This window comes from Sceloporus occidentalis, unplaced genomic scaffold, assembly GCF_023333645.1.
Source record: "Sceloporus occidentalis isolate IW3139 unplaced genomic scaffold, rSceOcc1.0.p SCAF_1, whole genome shotgun sequence".
In the NCBI taxonomy this organism is placed as follows: domain Eukaryota; kingdom Metazoa; phylum Chordata; class Lepidosauria; order Squamata; family Phrynosomatidae; genus Sceloporus; species Sceloporus occidentalis.
In genome coordinates, this window is record NW_028316981.1 from 2,080,376 (window position 1) to 2,104,483 (window position 24,108).

Here is a 24,108-nt window from a genome sequence, read left to right on the forward strand (position 1 = left end):
TACTCTGTAAAACCAATACATTTTGTTATTATTGATATTTTCAGCATTTACAGGGATATTTCTGCCTTTAAATCAGGGGTCGGCAACCTCCGGCCCGCGGGCCGGATCCGGCCCGCGGGCGCCTTTCTGCCGGCCCCCAGTCCCTCCCGCCGCCGAAATCGCCGCCGATTTCGGCGGCTTCAGCCGCCATTTTGCCCTTCAAAATGGCGGCGAAGTCTCGCGTGACCAAAAAGGTCGCGTGAGATTTCGCCGCCATTTTGCCCTTCAAAATGGCGGCGCCCATTACGAGGCACGCTGCGTCCTCCGGAGCCCCGAAACGGGGCTCCAGCAGCCGCAACGGGCCTCTGGGAGGCCCGCTGCGACCTCCGGAGCCCCGAAACGGGGCTCCAGCAGCCGCAATGGGCCCCTGGGAGGCCCGTTGCCGCCGCTGGGGCCCTCCAGGAGGGCTCCTGCGACGGCAGCGGGCCCCTGGGAGGCCAGTTGCCGCCGCTGGGGCCCTCCAGGAGGGCTCCTGCGACGGCAGCGGGCCCCTGGGAGGCAAGTTGCCGTCGCTGGGGCCCTCCAGGAGTGCTCCTGCGACGGCAGCGGGCCCCTGGGAGGCCAGTTGCCGCCACTGGGGCCCTCCAGGAGGGCTCCTGCGACAGCAGCGGGCCCCTGGGAGGCAAGTTGCCGCCTCTGGGGCCCTCCAGGAGGGCTCATGTGACGGCAACGGGCCCCTGGGAGGCCAGTTGCCGTCGCTGGGGCCCTCCAGGAGGGCTCCTGTGACGGCAGCGGGCCCCTGGGAGGCCAGTTGCTGTCCCTTGGGCCCTCCAGGAGGGCTCCTGCGACGGCAGAGGGCCTCCCAGAGGCCCGTTGCCTGCACCGGGGTCCTCCAGGAGGGCTCCAATGGCGGCAGCAGGCCCCTGGGAGGCCCGTTGCCGTCGCAAGTTCCCTGCAGGAGGGCTCCAACGGCGGCAGCGGGCCCCTGGGAGGCCAGTTGCCGTCGTTGGGGCCCTCCAGGAGGGCTCCTGCGACGGCAGCGGGCCCCTGGGAGGCAAGTTGCCGTCGCTGGGGCCCTCCAGGAGGGCTCCTGCGACGGCAGCGGGCCCCTGGGAGGCCAGTTGCTGTCCCTTGGGCCCTCCAGGAGGGCTCCTGCGAAGGCAGAGGGCCTCCCAGAGGCCCGTTGCCTGCACCGGGGTCCTCCAGGAGGGCTCCAATGGCGGCAGCGGGCCCCTGGGAGGCCAGTTGCCGTCGCCGGGGCCCTCCAGGAGGGCTCCGGCGGCGGCAGCGGGCCCCTGGGAGGCCAGTTGCCTTCACCGGGGTCCTCCAGGAGGGCTCCAACGGCGGCAGCGGGCCCCTGGGAGGCCAGTTGCCTTCACCGGGGTCCTCCAGGAGGGTTCCAGCGGCAGCAGCGGGCCCCTGGGAGGCCAGTTGCTGTCCCTTGGGCCCTCCTGGAGGACCCCAGCAAAGGCAACGGACCTCTGGGAGGCCCGCTGCCGTCGCAGGAGCCCTCCTGGAGGGCCCAAGGGACAGCAACTGGCCTCCCAGGGGCCCGCTGGGAGGCCAGTTGCCATCGGAGGGGCCCTCCAGGAGGGCTCCGACGGCGGCAGCGGGGCCCTGGCGTCGGGGGCCAGCAAAGACGGGGAGGCCTCCAGCGCTGGCGGTCCCCCCCGGCTCTTTCCTGGCCTCTGACAGGGCCTGGGGCCCCATCAGGGGCCGGCAAAGAGGAGGTGGCATGGCCCTTGGGGGTGGAAGCTCCACCCCCCGGCTTCGGCCCCCCGGTTGTCTGAGGGACACCGACCCGGCCCCCGGCTCAAAAAGGTTGCCTACCCCTGCTTTAAATAGTCATGATATTAGTTTGTGGTGTTCATGGGCCCACTGGACTCTCTCTTGTGCCTACCTCACTGGGTAGTTGTGAAGGTAAAAGAGTCAGGAACGTTTATCCTCTCAGAGCTCCTTACTATATTTATAACTAGCAGTACCTGGCCCCGTATTGCTGTGGCCTAGTCTGGTTAAATGGAAAAGAAAGAAAAGAGAAAGCACATGTTTCTAAAGTATTTAATTTCACAATGCTTGTGAGTATACAATATTTTTGTTGTTCCATTGTCTGAGTAGATATAGAGATTGTCTGGTTTGCCAACTCTAGAACACGCAACATACAATTGTCCGTGTGAGAAGCAATCTGTGTCTAGATCTAAACCACACAATTCTAAAGATTGGCCCTGAGCTTTGTGGATGGTGATTGCAAACGCCAATCGAATTGGGAATTGCAATCTCTTAAGCCGAAATGGCATAGCCATTGGGGAGTATTGCTGTTACTTCCAACAGACGGCACTGCTTTTTAAAAGAAACCTATTTTTACCTGTGACATCTCTATATAAAAACATATTAGATCTATACAAACATGTGTGCATTTGAGTGGAACGTTGTGTCAAAATTCCAAAGCAATCAGTCAAGAACTTTGGGAGATTTATGATTTTGAACAAATGAACATTTACCTTTTTATTTATAGACGAGAGACATTTTTTAAGCCAGAGAGAGTATTTTTAAAATCAGATTTCTTCTTCTTGTGCTTATTTTCTTAAAGCTAGTTTTATTTAACTAGTTAACTAGTTATTTTCTGAAAACTAGTTTTAAACATCTTTGTATCGCTAGCCTTGGAAATAGAAAGAGGCTTTCTCTCCTAATGGACTGTTTGGTGTAAAGAATGGCTGAATGGTCCCATGGATTTCCAGGGGTCTTTTTAAAGGATAAGTAAAAGCACAACCAAAACATTGTGGGAGAAACAGGGGGCTGGCGCTCTTCCTTCCTTTTCTCTCTCTCTCTCAGCCCCAGGAAGAAAGGCCCTCTCCCCTTGTGCCCCATGGAAGCTGCCCCCCTTCCTCCCCTGCAAGAGAAAGGCAGATGGGGGCTCCCCATGGAAACTGCCCTCTTCCCCCTTTCCATGAGGGTCCTGGGGAGAGGGAGGGGGAGAGGCTGGGGGTGCAGAGGGGCTCCTCCATTGCCAGGCCCTTTCCCTGGAGAGAAAGAGGGCAAAGGAGGGGCAGCCCTTCCTCCTCCTCCCCCAGAAGCCAGGTCTCCATGGGGCTCCCATCATCACCCCCCCATCATCCCCCTCTTCCCAGCCTCTCTCTCTCTCTGGGGAGCAGGGCTTCCCTCCTTCCTTCCCTCCATTCCTAGAAGGGACCCCCATCCTCTCCATCCCTCCTGACTCCAAAACAAACCACCCGCTGCTCTCTCCCCCACTTAGGGCGCCCCTCCCTTACCTCCTCCTCCTCCTCCTCCTCCTCTCTCTGCGTCACCCACTGGGCCTCTCCTCCCCCTTCCCAACACGTGACCTTTGCAAACAGATTCCTGCCTCTCTTAGGAACCCCAGTCCTCCGCTCTCTCTCCCCCTTGGAGGAGGGCTCTCTAGGAATCTGAGCCTCTCTTCTCGCTCCCTTTGCAGGACTCTCTAGGAATCTGAGCCTCTCTTCTCGCTCCCCTTGCAGGACTCTCTAGGAATCTGAGCCTCTCTTCTCGCTCCCTTTGCAGGACTCTCTAGGAATCTGAGCCTCTCTTCTCGCTCCCCTTGCAGGACTCTCTAGGAATCTGAGCCTCTCTTCTCGCTCCCCTTGCAGGACTCTCTAGGAATCTGAGCCTCTCTTCTCGCTCCCTTTGCAGGACTCTCTAGGAATCTGAGCCTCTCTTCTCGCTCCCTTTGCAGGACTCTCTAGGAATCTGAGCCTCTCTTCTCGCTCCCCTTGCAGGACTCTCTAGGAATCTGAGCCTCTCTTCTCGCTTCCCTTTCAGGACTCTCTAGGAATCTGAGGCTCCATGCTCCAGCCCCCTTGGAGGAGGAGGAGGAGGAGGGCTCTCTAGGACCCTGAGCCTTTCTGCTCCCTGCGACCCTTGGAGGCAGAGGAGGAGGTAACTTGGGGGGGAGGAGGGGTCCCCTCTTTTTGGGTGCCTGCCAGCTGGAGAGGGCCCCCTGTTCCTTTTGCCCCCTTTGGGATGCCCCCCTTGCTCCCCTCCTCAGACCCCCAGGCCCTCCTTTCTCCTTTCAGGGGCCTCTTCTTGTCCCCCGGGAACCCTCCCACCCGAACACAACGGGGAAGGCAGGGCAGAGGGTAGGTCTTCTGCACCGTAGTAGGAATAAGGGCTCTCTGTAACTGTCGCAGCTCCCTCCTAGGGAATCCTGGGCTTTGTAGTTTTGGGGAGGCACCAGAGGGGAAAGACCTGGCAAAGCTACAAACCCCAGGATTCCATGGGATGGGGCTGTGTGGCACTTCGAGACTGCATCCACACTGGAGAAATAACCCAGTTTGGCCTTGCGTTAACTGCCCTGGCTCAAGGCTGTGGAATTCTGGGAGTTGGAGTTGGTTGTGGGCCCAGTGTGGATGCAGCCAAAGTGGTGTAGAACTGTGTTATTTTTACACCAAGGGAGACAGGCACCAAGCAGGGAAGAGGGGGCCTGGGGGGGTCCGTGGTATTGCAGATATATCAGGAAAGACAATCCTGGAAGACTCAAGAAGTGGATGAAAGTTCAGCAGTTTATCAGCCGACTGTCTACAGAGGAATATTCCTCCAAAGTCTGAAGCTCCGGTCTATAGGTGACATACCTTTTTATAGGAATTCAAACAAAGAACTTGCAAGCCATACACTGATTGGATACACATAGGATAAATACATACCCCCCTTTTCAGTCATTGGATACGAAACATACACAGTTTTAAGACCCTGGTGGCACCATCATCAGTATCTCTTATCAGAACTGTTTTTGATCACTGTCCCAGCCTGGCATTCCTTATTTTGGGTAAGTGCAGACATTTTGGCACCACTTAGGGGTAATAAAGAGGCCATGAATGCCATGAAGAGATCTCTTTGACCTGTTATCTGTCTCACAAACAGTCCTTTTCTCTAGTTCATTCTTTTCTATTTTTAAGCATCCTACCTTTAAGACATACCATATATACTCAATTATAAGTCAACCTCATGTATAAGCCGAGGGCAAGTTTTGGGGCAAAACTATGGATTTTGCTATGGCCCATGGATAAGTCAAGGGTAAAACTTAGGGGCATATAGCAAATGATCTAAAGGATGAAGCAAAGCAAAACAATGTCAAAGAACTTACAGCATTCCATCTTTTTGTGCTCACTAAGGCTGGATGGATGAGAGAGTAGAAGGGATTGGTGCTTCCAGGACAGATTATACTCTTGCTTTTCACCAGGAGATAAATAAGAGTTAAGATACAATACTTACATTGACCTGTGGATTAGTCAACTCAGGTTTTTGGGGTCAATTTTTGACCTAAATTTCTAGACTTATACATGAGTATATACAGTATTTGCTTTTGCTGTTTGGTTAATTGTGTCCTCCTTAGTGTGGAAAAGAAGAGGAGGGTGGGGAGGGTCACAGGTCCCTGGAGCAGAAGGAGAGACCCCTTTCCCCTGTGTGTCTTGGGTGTGTTTCTGGGGGGATGGTGAATGAAACTGAGGGGGCTCCTCTTTGCCCCCAGTCTGGAGGATGGAGGGGAGAAAGATAGGGAGGCATACATTGTGCTTTGTGTATGTGTTTTAGGAGGGAGGGTTGTGAATCCACGGGGTCTCTTTTTTTTGCCTCCAGGGGCTCCAGTCTGGAGGCAGAGGATGAAGGGGAGGAAGGGAGGCCCCTCTGGATCCCCAGCCTAGAACCCCCTTCAAGGACAGGGGTAGCTTTAGGGAATATTTATGGGAAAATAATGTATGAACAGCAAAATAAGAGCCCAACTGGATCTACACCCCCTCCATCTGGTTTTCATTCTTTCCTATGGGAAACCCCACAAGAAAGGAAGGAAGGTAATATACACACACACCAATATCACTTCTTTAACCAGTTTCAAAATGGAGTTGAAGACTATATTATTCAGGGAAGTGTTCCCAGGCATTGTGTGACTGTTAACTGACTGTTATTTGATACTTGCTTTGATATATGATATTCGATGTTTTTAATTTGTTGCTTGCTTATTTTATGTAATGCTATCTTGTATTATAATCTATTGTTTTATATGTATTTATATGTATTTTGTTATTATCCTGTAGAATGGTTTCATTTTTATCAATTTTAAATTGTATGTACAGCACTGTGTAAATCTACAGCGCTATATAAATAAAGTTTAATAATAAAATAATAATAACATTCTCCGTTGTCCCCATTTGGCTGAGAGAGTCCTGATGAATCCTCTGTTGTCCCACTTTTTCATCTGCCTTTAAAATGTCCCAGTTTCTCCTCCTCCCACTTTCCCCCTTTGTCCTCTGCTTTCTTCTGTTGCTCCAAACTGAGTCCAGAATGTCAAAGTAGTTCCTACTCAGTTATCCCAAAGGAGGGAGAGGAGAGTTTTCTTTTTCTCCTTAGTCTCAAGCAAAAGCTAACAGATGCAGCGTCTCCTCCCTTGTGTTTTCTTCCTCATTGATAACTTTTGCCATCTTAGTCACACTTTGCTGTTGGTTTGTCTCCTGTGTCCTGGGTTTGCCCTGTGAAATGTTAGTGGTTATGACACAGACAGCTGATAGTGTCCACACACTATACCACCCATCCAGAGTCGCTGGGATGGAGAGGGACCTCCTGTCTCTGATCCCAGCTAGGAGGTCAGAGAGAGGCCCGGGACCAGTAGCCATTGGGAGCCCTGGGCCTGACCTCCTTCCCAACCTTCAGGCTTCACCAGACATTGAGAAGAAATATAGGCTTTCTGTTGTGCAGCTGGGACACTGAGAAAAGGAAATTAAATCTAGGATTGGCAATACAGGATCTGTCTGCAGCCACAGCCAGTGATCATGGTCAATCACAAATTAATTTTGTGAAGATGAGTTTCTCTACCCATTTTCCTGAGATTTTTTTCCTGAGAAGTTAGATCTCAAAGAACACTTTGAGTCTTTAAGGCGCCACAAGGATCTTTGGAGGTTTTGGGACAATGGCCAGATTCACTTACCTCTCTTATTTAAAGATTAATGTACGTCCTGTCTTTTCCCCCCAATAATGAGACTCAAGGCAACTTACAGCTTGTTAAAAACAATACAAAATCATAAATATAAAAAGTATACATAATAAAATTATTTTAAAAACAATTGAGTACTCTGTATAGTTATAAGAAATTAATAGTCATTAAAAGACTTCATACAAAGCAAGATAGGACATGCTCTAATGGGCTCATAAAGAGAGACATAAGAGGAGTGAATGATTTCCATAACATAAGTGTTGTTTTTTTCCCTTCAGCTCTAGGTCTGCTTTGAGGCAGTGGATGTGTAATTTCCTCAAAAGGAAATGGGATCTCCTGGATCCAGGCCAGAGGGTTCCCTACAAGGAAGTCAAGATGGAGCATGATGGGAAGGAGGTTTCTTTGGGTAAGAATCCCTTTTGCCTTTATTGGATAAATGCTAAAGGAATAAATTCAATATTCTTGGCATCTCTTCTTCAGCTGTTGGGATGCAGGTGTATTGTGGTCTCATGATTGAGTCTATCTTTCTGGCATGTGGTCTTCCTCTCTTTTTATTGCCCTCTTCCTTCCCCAGTACCATTGTCTTTTCTCACAAATCATGCCTTCTCATGATGTGGCTAAAGTATGACCATCTCCATTTAGTCATCTTGTCTTCCAGGGAGAGTTGAGGCTTGATTTGCTCTAGGACCCAATTGTTTGTCTTTTTGGCCATCCACAGTATCTTCAGCATTTCTTGACTACACTCTTCATTCTGATCAGTGTTTGATCCAAGGTACAGGCGATCTTTGACTATTTCAAAGAGTTCTTCCTAGAAAGGAAGAAATGATCAAAACCTAGAGGGAATGGTAAAGAAGCCCTTCTCTCTGAAGCTGACTTGGAGGAGAGAGGACAGTGGTTGGAGCAACAAGGACTCAGAGGTAAAAGGGGGAAATGGAGGAGGGGGAAGAGTGGCACCAGATATTCTTTTGAGAGAGGGGGAGAGTAGAGTTGCCAGGTTTTCGAAACAACAATAAGGAACAAGCAAAATCCATGATGCAGGGCAATTAGGAAATGCTGTCACAAATAGCCTATCTGTACTTTGTTGTTGTTGTTGTTCTGTGTCTTTAAGTTGTATCTGTCTTATGGAGACCCCACCTGTGCGTATGTGTCTTCAAGTTGTCTGTCAGCTTATGGAAACCCTAACATGGTTTTCTTGGACAAGGAGTAATCAGAGGTGGTTTTGCCATCTCCTGCAGCAGCTGATATTTGATAATATAGCACACAGTACCAGACATTTGTTGCCTGTTTCCCACCCAAGTACTAACCAGATGAGATCCTGCTTAGCTTCCAATGTCAGTATCCCAATAACAGAGAAATGGAATAACACTGACAAACCACAAAGAGCAATAAAAGAGTCTGGCTTGCCAACCTCCATTTTGGGATCTCTCCACCACATTTGAGCCCTGACCACAATCACTTTTCCCTTTCTGGCATTTTGGCTGTTCTCCTTATTTGCTCCTCCTGTTCAGAATCACATGCTGCAATTTGTTCCAAGGGGATCCCTTTCCTCTGGAGCATTGCTGACTGTGGAGCGCCAGTTTCCTGGAGTTTTGAGCTTCTCTCCATGGGCTCCAGGCCGTTTGGCTGTTTTCCATGTTCCTGATCAGGACTTGTGGGGATGTTCCCTTTAAGCAAACATCTGGCCACTTTCCCTTTTGTGATCTCTCTGCCACAATTGTGATCTTGCTACAGTCTCTCTCATCTATCTACCTTTTCCCTCTTCCAGGGAGGGAAGCTTTCTGACTGTCAAGGGACTCATCAACGCTTTCTGACTGTCAAGGGACCTTTATTCCAAAGGTGCCCCTTTTTTGCTCAGAGCTTTGCTCCTCCTGCTGTTTCTTGGTTGCCTTTCCTTTTTTCTTCTCCTCCTCTTACTGAGAAGGATCTGTGGTGTTGCTTTCTTTCATCATGTCTTCTTCTCATACACCATTTTTGAAACATACACTGTCAGTGTATGTGCATTTTGGCTATTTGGTATTATGCCACTTGGATCCCACCCCAGGAGAAAGGCACGGCATACATTCAATAAATAAATAAATTTAAAATATATATTGTAGCCAAAACTATATGTAGGGGAATTTTCTAATTCGCTCAAAATTGAGAGTGGCCAGCTACAAAGACCCAGTGAGATTACTTCCAGATTTGTATACTGACAGACCAGGGGAATTCTAAGAAATGAAGCAGAGATAAGCTTCTCTAATTAGAATTTTATTTTTATTAAAAGGGGAAGAATCACACAATACACGCGCACATACACTCATTCAAGGCTCAAGAAATCAGGGTTAGCTTGGGGATAGGTTCCAGGCATCACTAATGGAGATACTCACCAAAGACTAGGCTTGCTACTGGAGTCCAGTTCGTGAGATGGAGTGAGACACAGCCATTCGGAGAGTGTTGGTGGGATGGAAATGCCGGAGCTAGATCAGAGATCAGAGTGACGTAGAGTCTGTCTTACATCCAAAGTAGCACACGGGAGAGGAATTTCTAGGGGTTTTTAAAGGCACAAATTGGCGTCCTTGCAAGAGTGTCTGATTGCCTATGAAATCTCTAAACAAAAGGTATTTGATTATTTAGGATGGTCTGGATGAGATAATCTGGTCTGTCAATAATCCAGGGGAGTGCAAATGGATAAACTTGAAAGAGTTGTGGGCAAACTTCACCCTTCCTTCTTAGTGTGGAAGGTGTTGCTAGCCCAATTAGTGACTCCCAAAGTACCTCATCTGAGTACATGTCGCCTTGGAGCTTATGGCTGCCAGCCTAGCAGGGTTCATTTGAGGTCATGAGGAAGACCACACACACCAAAATTATGAAAAATGCACTATGGGAAACAATATGTACTAAGTAATCCTGGGATGCTCTAAGAATCGTCCTTTCAATTAAGAAAATTCGAAAAACTGCAGAAGTAATGCAGCTTGACAACACTAACTGCCCTGGCTCAGTGCTGTTAGATTTGTGGTTTGTTGTGGCATCAGAGATCTCAGAGAGATAGAAGGCTAACATACAACTACAAATCCTACAATTCCATGGGGAGGGCATCCTCGTGGTTCCCTCATCCCTGGATAATGCTGCTGGCACCTCTGTTCCTGGCATTCAACAGAGTCACTTGAAAGTGTTCTCAGTGGTGACAACCCCTGGGATGACAACCCAAACTCTACACAGTGCTTCAAAAAATTACCTTTTGAGAGAAGGAAGAAAGTAAATGGCCCATAGTTCCTTGGATTCTTTGATATGAAAGGTCCACTTTGGAGGCGTATCAATCCATCTATCTATTTATATACAGTATCTAAACAAAAACCCATCAGTGATACCTTTATTGGCCAACTGAAATGCACAATATACTTGTTGCAAGCTTTCAGTGCTCCATGGGCTTCTTCATCAGGCAAGATGACAAAAACCAAACAGGAGGAGAAGAAGAAAAAAACAACAATTGGAGATGTTAGTCAGATGCCTACATATTGTTTCAGTCCTTAGTAAAGATGGTATAATGGGGAGGATATCTTTTGTAGGCAGTCTCCTCCTCTTGGCCATGCGGCAATAGGGAGATTTGTAAAGTCCAGGAAATTTAAAGTTCATTTGCAACAAGTATATTGTGCATTTCGTTTGGCCAATAAAGGTATTGCTGATGGATTTTTGTTTAGATTTGTTAACTGTCCAATACAGCTACCCCTCTGTCTGTCTGTCTGCTACAATTTCCTGGATGTTGTCCACACTCATTGGCAGGTTGTGCAACATAGTGTCCAAAAGAGGAACCTTTCCAATCCCTTTCTCTCTCCCACCCCATTGTGCAGTCAGACCCAGCTCTTGCGTTTTCTGGCCCTGCCGCTACTCCCTGGAGCAGCCACCAGCAAGGGGGCCACTGACGGCCCCCAGATCCAGTAGCGGCTCATCCAGAGGGGCAGCCCCATTCTGTGTACTCCTCCTGGCCGATCCCCCTTGGGTGTCATTAGGACACATGGACAAAGACACACATGTACCGGGGTGTTGTATTATTTTAAAATATTTTATTTCTTTTTAAATCTTTTAATTGTATTTTATTCTTTTAACATGTCATTTGTTTTACTATTGTAATAATTTGATTCAATTTAATGTACCATTTTTGTATGCTTTTAACTGTATGCTCATCCCTCCATATTTGCGGATTTGATTATTCACGGATTTGATTAATATGTTCTTTCTAAGAATCTCTAGGTCCTCCAGTGCAACTCTATGGTCATCTTTAACTAAAAGTCGCACTGAAAGACCTAGAGGTTCCTAGAGAGAATACTCTACTAGACATTTGTAGCTCCTCCAGTGCAATTCTGTGTTGACCACAGAGTTGCAGTGGAGGACCTAGAGATTCCTAGAGAGGTGTCCTTTCAGATGAAAACATGATGTTTTTCTTATTTGCAATTTTTGCATAATCATGGGGTCTTGTGCCCCAAACCCTAGCGAATATTGAGGGACAAATGTATTGTTTTTTAATGTTGTGAGCTGCCCTGAATTCCAGTTCTAGGAGAAGTGTAGGATATAAAGAATATTATTATTATTATTATTATTATTATTATTATTATTATTATTCCTGCCTTTCTCTTTTTGGGTCTTTCCAAAGAAAGGGGATCACAAGTGGACTGACCCAAAGAGGACCCTGAAAACCTGAGTGGCAGAAATGATAGAGGGATTGATGAGAAAGGTGGTGATGGGTGGATTTATATTGTAGAAACAAGACAGTTTGACACCACCTTAAGTGCTGTAGATCCAGCTTATGGCATCCTGGGATTTGTAGTTTTACAAGATGTTTAGCCGTCTGTGCCTAAGAATCCTGGTACCTCAAGAAACTACAAATCCCAAGATTCTGTAGGTTGGAGCCCTGTCGGTTATTTCTGCCGTATTTCTACAATAACACCCCAAATCCACAAAACAGTAATAACTTTTATTGGGCCAACCAAAATGCACAAAATACATGTTGCAAGCTTTCAAAGCTCATTGGCCTCGCAAAGTTCTATCAGATGCTGCCCTGCTTCATTTGTTGTACCTTCTTTCTTGTTCCATTTATCACTCCCCAAAAGCAGGAGTTAATTAAAAGAAGATATTAAATAAAACCGTGAATCAAACGTTTTCCTGTCAGCTACCACATTCCCAAAGGGTCATCCATTGACCTCATTTTCCTAATACACTCAAATGCCCCCTTCCTTCCTTCCTTCCTTCCTTCCTTCCTTCCTTCCTTCCTTCCTTCCTTCCTTTTTATTTAAAACATTTTTGTATCACCTCTCAAAACCTCTAGAGCCCCAATATAATGTACTGTATATTGTATGCTGTATAACACTTAAGTAGCCTTTGGAGTGCACAGAATGGCCTCATTTCCCCCTCCTTGTCTTCCTCACAGGCAGTTCAGAAGCAAAAGAAGTCTAATCTGAAAGAGATCAATCACATAAGAAGACTGAAGTGTCTGCTCTTTTGCTCACGTGAAGCTATGAATCCTACTTTTAAAAAATGGATTTTTAGTCATTGAGTTAAAAAAGCTTCTGGAGAGCCACCCACCTTATTTATGTTCACAGAGGGACGTTTTCAGAAGAGATGATTTATGATTAGTGAATTGTTGTTATTTTTCCCTTGCTGCTCCCAGTCTCTTTTGAGGAAGTGGCTGTACATTTCACTGGGGAGAAGTGGGGTCTCTTGGATCAAAATCTGTGATTGGTGCAGTTGAGGGGAAATTGGCCAAAATGGCTGAGAGGAAAGGGAAGAATGTCGGGGAAAATCAGTGATTGTTCTTGATCCCTAATGAGATCCCTGATTTCTATGTTCAACTCCTAATGGGATCTTCTTCTTATTTCTCAAGCAATTAGCAAGCATCAGAAGGAGAATTTTGTGGATCCCTCTATGATGTCATAGGAAACAACCAAGATTGTTGTGAGAAAGAAGAGTTTGTAAATTAAAAGGGACTGAAATGCAAAAGGGAAAATAATCAAAGAATGGTAAAAAGAACTCCTCTGCTTCTAAGCAAGATGATATTTGTGAACTCCTGAACCCACAGGAAAAGTATAAAGAGAAAAGAAGGGTAAATTCTTCCATTTGTGCAACAATATTCCAATATAAATTTCACTTAAACATGCATTGCAGAATCTACACAGGAAAGAAAAAATATGAGAGCATGAAAGGTGGAAAGCACTTGAGTCAGATTGGACATCTTCATACACAGCAAAGAACCCACATGGGGGAGAAACCATATAACTGCATGCAATGTGGAAAGAGCTTCAGTCAGAAGGCACATCTACATTCACATCAAAGAACCCACACAGGGGAAAAACCATATGAATGCATGGATTGTGGGAAGACGTTCAATCACAATGGAAATCTACAGTCACATCAAAGAATCCACACAGGGGAGAAGCCATATAAGTGCATAGACTGTGGAAAGACCTTCTCTCATAGTCAATATTTATATTCACATCAAAGAATCCACACAGGGGAGAAACCATATAAATGCATGGAATGTGGAAAGAGCTTCACTCAGAGTTCAAGTCTACATTCACATCAAAAATGCCACACGGGGGAGAAACTGTATGAATGTATGGAATGTGGAAAGACTTTCAGTCACGTGTCAAATCTACGTGCGCATCAGAGAACCCACACAGGAGAGAAACCATACAAATGCATGGAATGTGGAAAAACCTTCAGTCAGAATGCACATCTATGGACACATAAAAGAACCCACACAGGGGAGAAACCATATAAATGCATGGAATGTGGAAAGAGCTTTAATCAGAAGGGAAGTCTACACTCACATGAAAGAACCCACACAGGGGAGAAACCAAACAAATGCTTAGAATGTGGAAGGACCTTCTCTCATAGGCAAACTTTACGCTCACATGAAAGAACCCACACAGGGGAGAAGCCGTATCAGTGCATGCAGTGTGGAAAATGCTTCACTTGGAGTGGAAGTCTACACTCACATCAAAATTTCCACGCAGGGGAAAAACGATATAAATGTGTGGAATGTGGAAAGAGCTTCATTAACAGTGGAAATCTTCGTTCACATCAAAGAACTCACACAGGGGAAAAACCACATAAATGCATACAATGTGGAAAGTCCTTCTCTCATAGTCTAACCTTACGTTTACATCAGAGAACCCACACAGGAGAGAAACCATATCAGTGCATGCAATGTGGAAAAAGCTTCCGTCAAAATGCACATTTAAATTCACATCAAAGAACCCACACAAGAAAGAAAGCATATAAATGCATGGAATGTGGAAAGAGCTTCATTCAGCGTGGATGTTTACATTCACATCAAAGAATACACACAGAGGAAAAGCCATAGCAGTCCATGAAATAGGGAAAGACCTTCTCATAGTCAAATTTGATATTCAGACTTCACATTCACACCAAAGAACCCACACAGGGAACCCTCATTGATTTGTTACTTATTAAAATGCAAGTCTCAATATCTGAGATCTGTAAAAAGATTTTTGTTAAAAAAAACCATGTAAGAGTACTTAGAACAGAAGCTGGACTTGTTTAGAGATTTTAGGATAATAATTAAAAATTGTTGGATCTTATATTCTGTTAAAACCAAGTACAAGTCAGACATAAAATGGGGACAAAATTTGCCATACAATATACATTTGCACCAGTGGGCAGAATTATGATTGAAGGGAATGAAATTTGTGTTATGATTTGAACAAGAACATTCATGAGATGATGCATCATTGGTATTTGACACCAGAAAATTTGGTCAAAATGCACAAAGGTGTTTTAAATTTGTGTTAGAAATGTAAACATCAGGTAAGATTATTTTATCACAGTGATTACCAAACTTTGGTCCTCCAGGTTTATTGGACTTGAACTTCCAGAAACCTCAGCCAGTTTGGCCAACAGTCAGGAATTCTGGGAGCTAAAGTTCAAAACATCTGGAGGATCAAAATTTTGGCAACCAAAATGTGGTGGACCTGTGGCCAAGAAGTTCTGGAATCAAAAACCTTGTATGTTATAATTTTGAAAGTTAATTTTCAAAAGAAACCAGAATTGTATATGTTGGGAATGTCTCCCAACAGAGCACTGTAAAGGCTTAGTTAACAAAACTCATCATGAATCTACTTTTACAAAGTCTTTTACACTTACTCAGCCTCCATTTTCTTCTTATTCTCTGTCTAGCCAGATGTTTTTAGCAGCATTGTCATAGAGAAAATGGTGAAGGAGGGCTGTACAGTGGGGCCTGGTACCTGATAGGGTTTGGTTTTAGGACCCACTGCACAGTGCCTTTGAAAAGATACAAACTATGCTGCCGAAGAAAGCCATTGAAATTCTACAAAATTGCAATTGCCTCTCTGGATTGGTGAAAGAGAAATAGAAAGGCTCACCAGACTATGATATGCGTTACAATCTGAAAGAGGAAATGCAGCCACTTTTTCAGTGACTTATGTGTTTAAACAAACAAAAGCAAACAACTTTATTTATATTGCACTTCATACTGAACTAACAGTGTATAAGCAGTTTACAACTGTAACCTAATTCCCCCCCAAAAATCTGGGTCATTCATTTCAGTGACCTCAGAAGGATGCAAGCTGGAGTCGAGCTTGAGCCATTTCACTGGTGTTGAACTCACAACCTTACTGTATGCTTCTGAGTGAGTGGCTGCAGTATAGGCATTTAACCACTGCCACCAGGGCTCCTTGTTGGACCTTATATTCTGCTTAAAACCAAATACAACTCAAAGACATAAAATGGGCACAAAATTTGCAATACAAAAGGCAGACCTCTACAATGGTTGGAGCTAGAACTGCCTGAAGAGTTGGCTGCGGCATTGCAAGCATTGCTATCACCTGATGCAAGGAACGCAGTGGCCAGCCCCCCCCCCCCCAGTTGCCCTGGAACACCAGCCAGGGAATGAGGAACAGGCACATGCTCACCTGCCTTCGCAGTTGCCTTGGGTAGTTTGCAGGAGCGAGCTTTCCAAAGCAACAGGGAAGTGAGCCAGGTGTGTGCTCACCCTCCGTCCCTGTTGCTTTGGCTAGCTTGTTCACTCACAGTGTTCTCCTCCTCTGCTGCCTTGTCTGCTTTAGAGGGGAAAGCCAGGGAAGCAGAGAAGGGCTGGGTACCAGCAGCAGCACCCCACCCCACCTGGGATCATGAAGGTGTCCCTCTCTCTCTGTTAGTGCCTGCTTGAAGATGGGGATCTACTGGAGGAGACTTCATCTGTGTCCCATCAGGTGGACCAAATCTCAGAAAGATATGGGAATTAGGCCTTCTCTGCCATCGCACCTGAAATGCCCTCCCCTAACAGGTCTAACTGACACAAATGCTGGTTTCATTCCAGCACCAAGTAAAACCATGATTCTCTATCCCTAACTTTGCTACATAACCACCTTAGTTATGAAACTAAGTAGCATCTCCTTGACCCAAATCCTCACTACCAGACAGCAGCCACTGCAAGCATCATGGATCTGTTCTGTCAATTGGGAAGCAGCTGCCTGAAGTGCCCATCCCTTCCCATAAGCAATCAGCATCGCTACAGAGAGAAACAGGCGTTCCCTTCACACCAGAGATTGGTCATGGGAGAGGAATTGAAATGTCAGTCAGGGGAACTTAGGATGAACAAGGGAACAGACCCTTGTTGCTTGCAGCAGCTGCTGCCTGGTAATTGGGGACTGGGGTTGTTTCACAGTACCGACATTTTCCTTATACTAGCAATATGTAGGGATCATGAATTCCAACCAGGCACAAATGTATAACTCCAGTGTGTGCCGTCATACATGCCATAGTTTCTTCAGCCTGTGGGGCCGCCTTCATTTCATAGAATCAAGGAATCATAGTTGGAAGAGACCACAAGGGCCAGTCCAACCTTCTGCCATGCACAGAAACCCTCATAGAATCATAGAATTGTAGAGTTGGAAGAGACAAGGGCCATCCAGTCCAACCTCCTGCCATGCAAGAACTCTCAATCAAAGCATTTCTGACAGGTGGCCATCAAGCCTCTGGTTAAAGACCTCCAGGGAAGGAGACCCTGCACATGCCTTCTGCTTTTCAATGGTATCCACTTCTTTTAACTGCTTATAACTTTTTTTGTTTTGTTTCCCCCTGTCAAATGGTTTTAGTCTGCTTAAATTATTACTTGCTGCTTTATACCATTTAAAATGAATGGCATTGATTTTATTCACTGCCCTGAGATTATGTAATGTGCAGCTGGAAAACACAATTCTAATAAACATAACAGATAGAAGCAAAATGTGCGAAACCTGTTATTTAAATCTCATACATTCAGTGAGCCAATTCTATTGGGAACAGTTATAGGAATCATGCCAAGTATTCCTTTTCTCCCTCCACTGCCACTGTCAAATGCAAAACATGGTTTGCCACCATCATTTCAGACTCTTTTCCTACTACTAAAATCTCCCTCTCAATCATTCCTTAGACATAATACCCTCAGCATCTGTCCTCTGGAACAAGGAGCTCGATCCTGTGGGAGAGGCAGGATACAAATAAAATTTTATTCTTATTCTTATTACAGTAGAGTCTCGGTTAACCAACCTTTGGTTAACCGACACTCCGTATTATCTGACGCCTCTCCCCTCCCCTCCTCCCTCTCTCCTTCCTTCCTTCCTTCCTTCCTTCCTTCCTTCCTTCCTTCCTCCCTCATTCCCTACTTACCTTCCTCCACAGCCGCCAAGTCCTCTCCTGCCCTGCCTCCCTTCCCTTCCCCTCAAAGGACTCCGAAGAGCCCTTTGGAGTAAAGGGGAGGTCCGGGAAGAGTTGGACAGGATAGGGCTGAAGACGCAGCCTCCTCGGCCCAAGCTTGTCCTCCGTGGCTTGCCTTCTCTCCCATGGGAGCCCGAGAACTCCCTCGGGAGGGAAGGGGCCAAGACCCGCCAGCACTAGCTTTCCCTCGACTGGAAGGGAGCTCCACGGAGCTCCCTTCGAGCTGAGGGAAACCAGGCCGCCGAGGAAGGGACTCTGGCCTTGGCCCAGTCCCCTCCCCGGCAGCTTGCTTTCCCTCGGCTGGAAGGGACCTCAGCGGAGCTCCCTTCGAGCTGAGGGAAACCAGGACTCCCTTGGGACTGAAGGAGTCCAAGCCGTGCTGAGGCGAGGCTTAGACTCCCTCAGCCCCAAGGGAGCCACTGTCCCAATGGCGGCACGCATGCATGTGCATGCGCGCCGTCATTGGATTATCCGACATTTTCGGTCATCCGACAATCAGACTCGGAGACCAGAGTCTGAGCAGCTGAAGTACTCCCTGCTAAAGTCTTCTTCTCATTTCTTTTTCAGAGCAAAGGTGTGAAGTGAACAATCATGGAGGAGGGTGCCTTGTTTCCTTTCATTCTGCTGCTTTGTCATTATCATGAATGCTGATGGCTCTGCCCTTTGGTTTTGTTTCATTTAAAGAAAGCCTCTTTAAATGATAAAGTTACCATTTATTTATTTATATATTCTATGATTGGTTTGCTTTTGGGCAAGGATTGTTCAGAATGTCCCTGAGGCTGAGACAATATGACTTGCCCAGAGTCACCTCTGGATTTACGTGGCTGAGCTGGGATTAGCACTCAATAATAGCCAAAAGGCTATCAGAGCAGCTTACAAATTGCTAGACATTTCCCTGCCCTCAGGCTTCCAATCTAAAGGGAGAAGAGACAAAAGGAGAAGCGAATGACAGTGGGAAGGGGAAAAGTTCAGCAGATCTTCATTCTCCCACATTCTCTTTTGTGAGGGTCACACTCTCTCAGCCTCAGAGGCAGGGCATGACCAACTCTCTCTCTGCACCTCTCCCATGGTGATGCTAAGGTCATATAATAATAATAATAATAATAATAATAATAATAGTAATTAGCAAGGAGAGTGCAGAATATCCATGAATGAGAGAGTGTGACTTACCCAATGTCACCCTGTGGATTTACATGGCTGAGCTGGGATTAGAACTCTAGCCTCCCAGTTCACCATAGAAATTCACTGGCTGACCTTGGGCAATTGACATACTCTCAGCTTCAACTCCAACTCCTAGGTATTCCTTCATGGTAGGTTTTATCCATGGCAGAATTCCTGACATCGCACCCCACTCTGCTCCTTCTTGAGGATTCCTGCTTGGCAGAAGAGCATTGCCACTTGGCACCCCACCCCTCCCCTTCTCATCTGTGAGGGTCACACTGTCTCAGCTTCAGGGGCATCCCATGGCAAAACTCTTTATGCCAAGAAAACCCTTGTTTTGTCCCATCTTTCAGTGCCATCCTGATGTTGAACAGGGGTCAGACTACATGTCCTCTAGGATCCCATGTATTCCTATATATTACTTCATAGCATAAGAGGGTTGGACTGGATGGTCCTTGAGGGTCCCCTGGACTCTACCATTTCTTGTTGGGGCTTCAATCACAGTTTATTTGTTGAGACTGGGCTTCCCCCCCCCCCTTTGTGTGTGTGCCTTCAGGTTTTTTTAAGCATAGGAATGTTCTTTAAACATCTACCAAACTTCCTTTTGACATGATAATTGAGTTTGAAATGCAAAGTAATTAACGTAAGTGTTCAAATTGTCTTTTATTGTCATTCGGGAAATCTGTGAAAAATATTTCGCTAGCTGCTGAAAGGGAGAGAAGAAATCACCTTTTGAAAGGGGGACTTGGGAAACGAATATTTTTTAAAGAAATTCTCATCAAGTTCTCAATGAAGGAGAAGAAAAACATCGGTTTCTCAAATCACTAGTTCCCACTTAATTTGAATCGCTTAAACAATTTGGAAAGGGGGGTTATGATTTTACCCATTTAACCCGCGTCAAAAAGACGGTAAAATGGGATTTTTTTGGGCTGAACTGATTTATTTAGAAATAAATTGATTCAGCCCAAGTGGGAACCAGGTGGATTTGAATCAGATTTGAATCCACCCTGGTTCCCACTGGCAGCGGCTTTTTTCCGGCCTCTCTGTCCTTGGCCTTCTTCCCGGCCTGCCTCGTCCGTCCTCCAGGCCTCTCCGCTGCGCGGCCTGGCCTTCTCCGCCTGGTCCTTCCCGTGGCCTCTCCAGCACCAGCCTTGTTCTGGTGCAAAGTTTGGGGCCAAACCGAATTGTAGATTCAGTTTGGAACCTGGTTTAACAGGTAAGTGCAATTTAGGCTACCCATGTCTTTTTGACACAGGTTAAATGGGTAAAAACCATGGGCGCCATTTCTGAATCGCTTCAGCGATTCGAATTAAATGGGAACCATGGTGGTTTAAACCAAAACATTTGGAATCATGACCTGGTTTAAGCCATAGTGAGAATTAGGCCAGCATCTTTCAGTGTGGGGAAGCAGCTGGATTGATTGGCATGGAGTAGGAACTGGGAAGGATCTCCCTCCCCTTAGTAGCCTATACAGATTTAACTAACATTCCCACTTTATGAGACATGCCCTGGCTAGGGAGGGAGGAAAGGTAGATTCCCCGGATGCTCAGTCAGCCATCTTCCAAGCAGAGGGGAGTGATGTGGATCATAGATAGCAATTTTCCTGAACCAGCTTCTCCTCTACCCCCCCCCCCCCCTTGGCTTTATGCTGGGTCTTGCCATGTTCAGGGACGTAGCCAGAATTTTGGGAAGGGGGGGTCCAGACTAAGTGCCACCATTTTGAGAGGTTAAGAGGGCCCCCCGACACAAAAAGAGGGTTGAGTGTTTACCTCAGAATGGCACCACTTTAACTTCCGTTATGGCTCCATGCTATGGACTCTTGGGATTTGTAGTTTTGAGGAGCTGTTTAGCCATCTCTGTCAGATGCCACAACAAACTACAAATCCCAGCATTTTTTTCAGTGTAGATGCAAACTGAGTCCTTCCTCTGAAGGTGTTTACATCAGATAAATTCAACTCAATAAAGCAAAGTGTAGCTGCTCAAGCAATGAGCGGCAGCCACTCTGTTCATGCTCAGAGACACTCTGCTTATGTTTTGAGACACTGTATTCCAACATCTGAGCTGAGCTACGAACCCAGGCTGCATCCACACATTTCATTCCCACTTCCAAGAGGGATTTTTAATTCCAAGACACACACACACACACACACACACACTACATACACACATGCACACAATTTTTAATTCCAAGACTCATCTATCTATCTATCTATCTATCTATCTATCTATCTATCTATCTATCATCTATCAATCATAATTTTTAATTCCAAGACATTATACGTTCCTTTCTTGTTATAAAAAGCAAACCCCTTTAAGAGAATCCTATTTTGGGAGAAAGGCAGGATATAAAATCAATCAATACAAAATTATAGTGCAATAGTCCATCAGTGCATGACTTGCATTATAAGACTTTTTTACTTTAAAACTTTATAATTTTAAAAACAATTAAAATCACAGTAAGATCAGAGTGCTATAGAATCATGGAATCATAGAGTTGGAAGAGACCCCAAGGGCCATCCAGTCCAACCCCATTCTGCCATGCAGGAAATCTCAATCAAAGCATCCCCAACAAATTATGTAATGGGGGTGTCCACCTACACTGTAGAAAGACATACTTTAGATTAAAGCTATGGAAAATCACCACCTTGAGTCCACATATTGGGAGAAAGGCAGGATATAAGAAAATAATAATAATAAGAACAACAACATTTGGGTATTGTAGTTTTGTGAGATATTTAGCCTTCTTTGTCAGAGAGCTCTGGTGCCACAACATACTACAAATCCCAGGATTTTCCATAGCATTAAAGTGGTGTCGAACCGGATTATTTCTGCAGTGTGCAGCCTTATTAGATTGCATTTCCCAGCAGTCTGTGGTGCTGCTGGATGATGGGACCTGCAGTCTAGCATTGCCTGGTACAGGGCCATAGGACTCCACAGCCCCGATTCATCCTCTGGCAGAATTTGGGGGAAACTCCTTTAAAAGATGAAAATAAAGAAAATAAAAACTCCTTGCAAAGTATAACCCAGAGGTCTGCCAATGGACTTTGCTTCCAAGGCAGGAAGGCAGAGAGGCCCAGACCTTTGCAGCAGACCTTTCATTGGCGACCCACTGAGATTGAATCCTTACATTAATTAATTAATCACAGAATCCTAGAGTTGGAAGAGACCCCAAGAAGGGCCATCCAGTCCAACCCCATTCTGCCATGCAGGAACTCTCAATCAAAGCATCCCCATTGATATGGTGAAAAGGGGCCAGCTAAGTGTATTTTATTTTATTTGTCTTTTAAAAATGAAAAAAAAAACAACGCTGGAAGGAAGCGTCTTGCTTTTTTGCATCACAGACCCTCCTCTTTTTTGTTGTTGCAAAAATCCAGAAATGACTTTTTGAAAACATGAGTTCATTATCAGATGACATGTACATATTAGAGTCTGAGCCTCCTTTATCTGGACTTCTGAAACCTGAATTATTCCTAAATCCAAAATTGACTGTGAGAGCATCTAGTCTGACCCCAACTCAAGGAAACTTGGGAATCCTGAAGGTTTAGATAAATTACTGAATTATTGAATTATACAAGGAATAGTGGTCTCAGGGTTTTGCTGACTGCTCAGTGTGCAGAAGCACAACATTATTTTTAAAATATTGTGTATTAAATTACCTTCAGCCTATGTCTATGAGATGCATATGAAACATTCATGGATTTAATGGCTGAACTTGGGTCCCATCTCCCATTATATTCCATTAGACATATATAAATATACCAAACTCTGAAAAACTGAAAAATCCAAAATACATCTAGTCCTCAGCATTTTGGATAAGGGATATTATTATTATTATTATTATTATTATTATTATTATTATTTTACTATATTGTATACAGATATAACTGCTGAAAGGAAAGTCAGAAGTCAGCTTTTCTTTCTTTTATCCTTCCTTCCTTCCTTCCTTCCTTCCTTCCTTCCTTCCTTCCTTTCTCTTCTTCCTCTTCCTTCCTTCCTTCCTTCCTTTCTTTAGTTTGCCCCCCTCCCTTCCTATCATTCTTCCTTCCTGTCTTCCTTCTCTTCTTCTTCTTCCTCCTCCTCCCCTTCCTCCTCTCCTCCTCCAAGAAGGAAGACTTTTTTTCTGGCAAAAGCGAGTGTAGTGGTGGGATTTTCCTGTTATAATAAAAAGCTATAGAAAGATGGAGGCACTTGGGATAGAAGAAAAATAATTTTTTAAAATAGAGGCTTGGATATTAGAAAAAACCAGAGCAAAGGAATAATGAGCGCATCTAGACCTGGCACCAGTAAAAAGACATAACATAAACTACTGAGATAAGGATAGATTGTTGATGTTCAGAAGCAAGGTTAGAAGGAAAGCTACTGAATGCCTAAAGGAGGGTGAGGAGTGATGATGCAGCCATTAATGTATGTGTTTATTTCTGTTCTGATTGTAAGAATTCTATATGTTTAAATTGCAATTAGCCAATGAGATGTGGAGGACAGCTTCTTTGTGTAATTAACTATAAAATGAGGCCATTTTGTCTTGTTCGGGATCTCAGCTTTTTGGAACTTGAATTCCACTGAGTTCAATGTTTTCCTTTGTCGACAATTGGAAATAAACTTATGGATTTTCAATTTACTAGGTCCTCTTGTCAGTCTTTGCTCTGCCAGGCCTAGAACTTTACGTTTCCTGAAATTTCTGTTACATTACGAGGAGGAGGAGGAGGAGGAGGAGGAGTGGAAGGACTTGGATGGAGAGGAAACGAAAGGGATTTAAGGGAAAGGGGGACCCCAGCCCACTCCCCGTCCCTCCCTGTCCCTCCCTCCCTCTCTCTCTCTCTCTGGGCCTCCCTGCTCCCTCCCTGGCTGCGACTTCTGTTTTTCCCTTTTCCCCTCTCCATCGGAGTCCTCCACGCTTTTGATGTAGGGGAGGAGGAGGGCGAGGAAGGAGCTTGAACGTCCCCAAGCCTGAAGGGCAGGGCCAGCTCTAAATATTTGGCACCCTAGGCGAGAAATATTTTGGTGCCCCCCTTGTAGCCCCTCAAAATGTAGGGAAAATGTAGGACATGATGCACGACAAAATGTAGGACGTTCAAAAATGGAGAACACACCCAACTAAGAGCCAGAAACATTAATAAAAAACAATATAAATTCATGGAGTATATCAAACGGAGCTTTTGGGTGGTTTTGTGGCTCAGTTCCAGCTCACTTCCGAAGTGATTGCACTTCCAACAATGCGGTTTCATGTCATAAAGTGACTGTTTTATCAGACACTATTGATTTCTATGGGAGCCCCTTGCGAATTGCTTCAGCAATGTTTCTGAAGT

At 45.6% G+C, this 24,108-nt stretch overlaps 1 protein-coding gene across 1 annotated transcript; it reads left to right on the top strand.

The window, feature by feature from the left end:
* The first annotated feature begins 3,817 nt into the window (after nucleotides 1-3,817).
* Nucleotides 3,818-15,055, top strand: LOC149320351 (uncharacterized). Its single transcript, XM_089501800.1, has 3 exons — nucleotides 3,818-3,888; nucleotides 7,210-7,337; nucleotides 12,333-15,055. Exon 3 carries the CDS (start codon nucleotides 13,056-13,058, stop codon nucleotides 14,265-14,267), a length of 1,212 nt encoding a protein of 403 aa, XP_089357926.1. The 5' UTR covers nucleotides 3,818-3,888; nucleotides 7,210-7,337; nucleotides 12,333-13,055; the 3' UTR covers nucleotides 14,268-15,055.
* Nucleotides 15,056-24,108: the final 9,053 nt, after the last annotated feature.

Bases quoted from the DNA above. Each gene is read 5' to 3' on its own strand.
- LOC149320351 (XM_089501800.1), top strand. From the start codon at position 13,056: ATGCATTGCAGAATCTACACAGGAAAGAAAAAATATGAGAGCATGAAA.